This window comes from Rhagoletis zephyria, unplaced genomic scaffold (genome assembly GCF_001687245.7).
Source record: "Rhagoletis zephyria isolate East Lansing unplaced genomic scaffold, Rhagoletis_zephyria_1.1 Rzeph_scaffold_00268, whole genome shotgun sequence".
Taxonomy (NCBI): Eukaryota; Metazoa; Arthropoda; class Insecta; order Diptera; family Tephritidae; genus Rhagoletis; species Rhagoletis zephyria.
Genome location: NW_016157352.1, coordinates 148,308 through 154,643, shown reverse-complemented (window position 1 = coordinate 154,643; position 6,336 = coordinate 148,308). Strand labels below are relative to the sequence as shown.

Below are 6,336 nucleotides of genomic sequence, written 5' to 3'. Positions count from 1 at the left end.
TTTTTTTTTGCCGAGTACCTTTCAAATCATCACTAAATTAATTAAGTAAACAAGTATTAACTTACATTTTTAATTTTAAAATCGCTCCAGTTTGTAAATTTTTAAATTTAACGAACTTGTTTATTCAAATTATCGTCGCCAAAAAATCCAACCATGTGCCACAATCATATGTTTTTCCTAATTGCAAATTCTTGCTGGCAAAATTTTTTTCGGCTCGAATTTGTAACTTCTCTCCAAGAAATAGTCTTTTTACTCGTGATTTATTTAAATAAAACATGTGAAATTTAGTTGAAACATTTTAGCCGTTTTTAGCCGGTTTTATTTGCAAATTTAGCAGGTTCGTCCAAAAAGTTCTGGCAGCACTGATGGGAACCAACAACAAACAAAGTTACCACATGGTTAAATGTTTTAAAGTTGCCAGGTGGCAAAATTAACACAGTAGATAATATAGAACCCTAATAAACATGAGACAAAGTCGAGTAATTTTGCCCAAAAGTGTTATCTCTAATTAGTATGGGAACCAACAACAAACAAAGTTACCACATGGTAAAATGTTTTAAAGTTACCAGGTGGCAAAATTAACAGAGTAGATAATATGGAACTGTGAGCACCCTAATAGATGTTTTATTTATTCATATTGAGCAATTGTTAAGTTTTATTGCAAACTGGTGGTTTATAGACTTGCATTCTTACAATAACAAAAAATATTTCGCTAAATACTTACATTGACGATGGCATATCTGTAGGATTAGTAGTTATCTCTAATAACCCGACGTTGTCGTAGTAAATTAACCGTCGTCTGCTCCCTGTATTCATCCTCGAAATACAAATCCACGGAATTAAGCATTTAAAAATTTTGAATTTATTTGCTTTTCTATAGTACCGATATTTCTTGTTTACAAAAACTTTGCTTTGAAATGTCAAAGTTGTCAAATTTGGATGAGCCCATTTGCAAATACACTTTTTTTGGTATGGCAACAGCGAATACAAGCGAATGTGTTCATTCGCCACTCATAATACCAATGCCCACAATTTTCGCCTGAGCATTCGCTTCGCCAAACATATTAGCTTCGCAACTCATAATACCACTGATAATCAGGGCCGAAAAGTTTAAGCTTTTGCCTGAATTGCTTATTTTGCTTATTCGGGGTTTCCAAGCTTGCCTTGTATGCTTCACAAAATTTAGCAAACCATAGTAGAAAGCGTAGAAAATTTCTTAAGAACTTCGTACTACTTAAGAAAATTTGGCTCAATAAATTTTTCTTGATCATTTCTTGGGCTTTTTTATTCGTCGAACTAAAGAAATGTTTACAATTAATAACATAAAAACAGATTTGGTTTTTATTAACCCGTAACTTCAATTGCATTTCTGCTTGGAAACAAAAATTTAAAACCTCTACGGGAAGGCATTGTTGTTATTGAAGAGATTTACATAATTTATCTCAAATGGAGAATAACGAATAGTTAGGTTAGGTTAAGTTGATGTGGCAGTCGGTTCATATTACCAACTCACTTAGACCTTATGAAGATCCATTGTGGTACCACTGCAGAACACGGGAACCTCTGTGCCTAATCTTCAGAGAACCATTTCGAAGGTCTTACNATTGAAGAGATTTACATAATTTATCTCAAATGGAGAATAACGAATAGTTAGGTTAGGTTAAGTTGATGTGGCAGTCGGTTCATATTACCAACTCACTTAGACCTTATGAAGATCCATTGTGGTACCACTGCAGAACACGGGAACCTCTGTGCCTAATCTTCAGAGAACCATTTCGAAGGTCTTACAAAGCGTAGGATTGGCTTTATTCCTACGCATGATAGTTCCGTAAGAGAGCTAAAGAAGGGCCTACCTAAAAAGCCTGCTCTCATCCTGGCCAGAGCTGGGCAGCTACAGAAGAAGTGCTCTACGGTTTCTTCCTCTTCCTCATCCCCGTAACTTCTACAATATTCGTGGGAGAATATTCCTAGTCGCGAAGAGTGCCTGCCAAATAGCCAATGACCGGTAACACAAGCCAAGGGTCGGCGAAAATCCTCCGGCTGAACCCTCCACGAGGGTGCCGACTGGTAATGGGCACTACAATTTAGGTTCTGTACGATGTCAGAATGGTGTCCAGCTAAGATCAGAAATCAGTGATATGTGCTTAAGCTCTTCAATAGCTAAGTTATATGGAAATGGTTTTTGATCGTGGCCTATGGAGGTAATGGAGAAGTGTAGTATTACACTAAATATCGACCGCACACAGCTAAGCCATTATGACCCAAATAAATTCTAATGAACTCAGCGGGAGTTCAACGTCATATATATATCTGTTTACATTTGTCATCATTATTACTCAAGCCGTCGCATTGACCAACTCACGTGACTAATCGACAGTGTCGGTTTGTCAACAGTCGAAATAACTATGAAGAAATATGCTGACTTTGCATACTATGTAAATGCTTGTAGTTTATAAGTATTAGTGTAAATTAGTGTAAGAAATTTTGTATAAAAAGAGAATACTTTAAAATAAAAAAAGCTATGCTGATTACTCGTAAAAGCTGTCTACACTTCATTTCATGGGCCACCAGCTGATTACACCTCACATGGCGATCCTGCCAGTTTGGTAATGGTAAAAGCTAGCGAAAAATTTGCTTATAGCAAAACCGCTAAAAGTCCAAACTTGGCGCATAAAAGGGCGATCCTGCAAACATATACTTTGAAATGAATAAATATCGACAAACGTCAAATAGGAATTATTTCCAAAACAACCAACAAAATTAATACTTATTACGATCCTGGTGACGATCCTGCGAACCTTTATGCGATCCTGCGGCAACACAGCATAAAAAGGGTGGAATATTGACTGGCAGCGGCAGGGTGACAATCCTGCGAACCTTTATGCGATCCTGCGGCAACACAGCATAAAAAGGGTGGAATATTGACTGGCAGCGGCATATTGGCTGGCAGCATGACTGGCAGCCACTATCTATAAGTATAATTAATAATTTAAATTGGGCAGCCTCACGGCGCTCAACTAATGTCAGATTAAATTGGGCAGCCTCACGGCGCTTAACCAAGAGCAGAAATTTTTATTTTTCGCTCTATAATGCAAGAAATCACTACCGAAGAAGAGTTCCATAGGATATTTAAAAAGTGCGAAGACACTATAAAAGAATTTATAAAAATTTCGGAAAAAATTCTAAAAAACCCTAACATTTCAACATCTTGGGATCGTCTGGAATCTAAGAAATAACAGCGAGCACCTCTGGAAACTCAGATACAGCTAAACGTAACGTTGTAAACGTACATTTCTTACAATCATTCAAACAAATTTAATTTCAAATTGAAAACACATTTCTTCCAAAATAACTTAAAATCGCACACACGGAAGAACCAAAAAGATTGAAAAATCATAATACTTTTTTCTTTCGTCTGTCGATTTTAGAACTGGTTCGGAACTATAGAATTTAGGACTAGTTCGGAACTATCGAAAAAGGGATGCAGCGGGCGGCAATTGACACTTCCTAGGACATCGCCATGTTAAATTCGCCAGTTGCTTGCATGCAAAAGAGATTTATCGCGAACCAGTACTGGGTCTAAATGTACTAGAAGCGCACCAATTCAGAACTAGAGATTTTCCCCACAGGGCATGTACTATGTATGAATGTGTGTGTTGTCACCGCTCTCAGAGCGGCGCTCTGCATGCTTGGGGTGCGTATACATATATGTACACTCCTATATATACTCAGATGTGAACAGTCAAATACGTGCGTATTAAATTTTGAATGAAAATATTATTTTTAAATTTGAACATTTTTAAACGATAATCAAATACATATCGAGCCCTAACCGCCAAAATAACGTAAGCGAAATTTTTTTCAAAATTTTCTTTTTAATGCAGAAATATCCCTAGAGCATCTAGATACATTTCTGCATCAAAAAGAAAATTTTGAAAAAATTGTCGCTTACGTTATTTTGGCGGTTAGGGCTCGATATAAAGTATTCATTTTTACTATGCATTATTTCACTCAGTGTACTTCAAAAAAAATATAATTATTTAAAAGAAATTAAAGCTTTTAGCGATAGTGAGTATATGACGGGAGGTAATGAAAATATTACATGGTATTCACATAAAATATGCATTTACTGTTGTTTTTTTTATTGTTTTTTAGTAAGATGAGCTGCATATTTAGGAGCTGCAAAAATAACAGAAGAAATTGCGAAAAAAATAACCTACAGTTTTTTCGACTCCCGGCGGTACCACAAATGCGTGAAAAGTGGATATCCGTGTGCATGATAACTGAAAATGCGTTACCAAAAGTATCGTTTGTTAGTTCCGAGCACTTTCCCGCAAAAGATTTCAACCGGAGGAACGGATGCGCCCAATTAGAGCGAAACGCGATACCAGTATGAGTAGAGTGAGTATGCTTTCCTAGAATCCGAAATAAAGCAACATCCTACTTACTTTCTTAAAGGACCAACTGCATATAATATATCATGTAAAAGATAATGCTACATTTTTGATGTGCCTTACATTTATAGCAATTTAAATCAATACGCAGCTCTTTTAATACGAACAATCATGTAAGTATATTTACCTCGTGTGTTACAACTTACTTTTTAATAAAATAAAAATTCCTTAAAAAAATATTAAAATGTCCAAAATAATTATTTGATTAGGTGGCAGTGCTACTTCAACAATTTACGAAAAGTAGAAACGTCAGTAAGCACAGTTTATGTCAAAAAATTAAAAGTGAAACTACCTTCTCTTTTTTGTATCATGGGTGTAGGTATGTTTTTGGTTAGTATATTGGTGTTTTTGGTTCAGTGTGTTAGTGTATTTTGAATAAATTGTAATATAAATAGATGAAATTGTAATAGAAATGGAAGCAGTTGTAAAAGGGAACATCAAATGCCAAAAAACGGGCGATTTCAGCTGTAATTTTGTCTTAGGAATAACTCTTACCAGGCAACGTAAAAACAAAAACGTCGAAAATAAAAGTTATGAGCAACGGAAAAAATTTTGTCTTGAGAATAAAACTCACTGAGCGACGTAAAAGCAAAAAAATCGAAAATAAAAGTTAGGTGCTACGGAAAAAAGATTGTGAATAACACTAATAGGGGAGCAAAACTTATTTTGGGTTAAAAATAACTTTTATGTAAAGTAACAAAATCTTATTTATATTTAACTTTATAGTTATGGACCAATTTTTTTTCATATTCCTTATAACAGTTATGTCTCTGCTCAAGATTCTTCTTCTTCTGTATTGGCGCTGTAACCGCCTAAGCGACTTTGGCCGAGTCCCAAACAGCACGCCAGTCATTTCTTTCTGTACTAACTGACGCCAATTGGAAATGCCAAGTGAAGCCAAGTCCTTCTCCACCTGGTCTTACCAACGCAGAGGAGGCCTTCTTCTTCCTCAGTTACCAGCATTGCGGCCCGCGGTGCATATTTTCAGAGCGGGAGCGTTTCTGTCCATTCGAACGACATGGCCAAGCCAGCGGAGCCGCTGAATTTTAATTCGCTGCACTATGTCTATATCGTTGTAAAGCNCTTTCCAACGCAGAGGAGGCCTTCCTCTTCCTCTGTTACCAGCATCGCGGCCCGCGTTGAATATTTTCAGAGCAGGAGCGTTTCTGTCCATCCGAACGACATGGCCAAGCCAGCGGAGCCGCTGAATTTTAATTCGCTGCACTATGTCTATATCGGTGTTAAGCTCATACAGCTCATCGTTAAATCGTCTGCGGTATTCGCCATCGACAACGCGTAACGGTCCGTAAATCTTTTTCTCGAAAGCTCCAAGAGCCGCTTGATCAGATGTTTTTATTGTCCATGCCTCCGCGCCATACACTAGCACAGGCATGATGAGTGACTTTTAGTGTGGTCTTTGTACGACGAGAGAGGACTTTACTTCTCAATTGCCTACTCAGTCCAAAGTAGCACTTGTTGGCAAGAGTGAGTCTCCGTTGGATTTCATGGCTGACATTATTATTGGTGTTAATGCTGCTTCCCAAATAAACGATGTCGTCTACTTTTTCAAACTTGTAACTGTCAACAGTGACGTGGGTGCCCAGACGCGTATGCTCTGACTCTTTGTGTGATTACAGGAGATATTTCGTTTTGTCCTCGTTCACCACCAGACCCATTCGCTTTGCTTCTCTATCCAATCCCGAGAAGGCAGAACAGACGTAGCCCTTGTGTTTACCGATAATATCGATGTCGTCGGCATACGCCAGCAATTGTCCGCTCTTGTAAAGTATTGTGCCTGAGCGGTTCAGTTCTGCGGCTCTTATTATCTTCTCCAACATCAGATTAAAGAAATCACATGAGAGGGAGTCACCTTGTCTGAAAC

At 37.5% G+C, this 6,336-nt stretch overlaps 1 protein-coding gene across 1 annotated transcript in view; it reads right to left on the bottom strand.

Annotated features, from left to right (window-relative positions):
* LOC108358529 (putative nuclease HARBI1) overlaps positions 1 to 738 on the bottom strand; it is an 8,578-nt gene extending 7,840 nt beyond the window's left edge. The window contains 1 exon segment of the mRNA XM_017609932.1: positions 725 to 738. Coding sequence (XP_017465421.1) covers positions 725 to 738 — 14 coding nt within the window.
* Between the last annotated feature and the right edge of the window lie 5,598 nt (positions 739 to 6,336).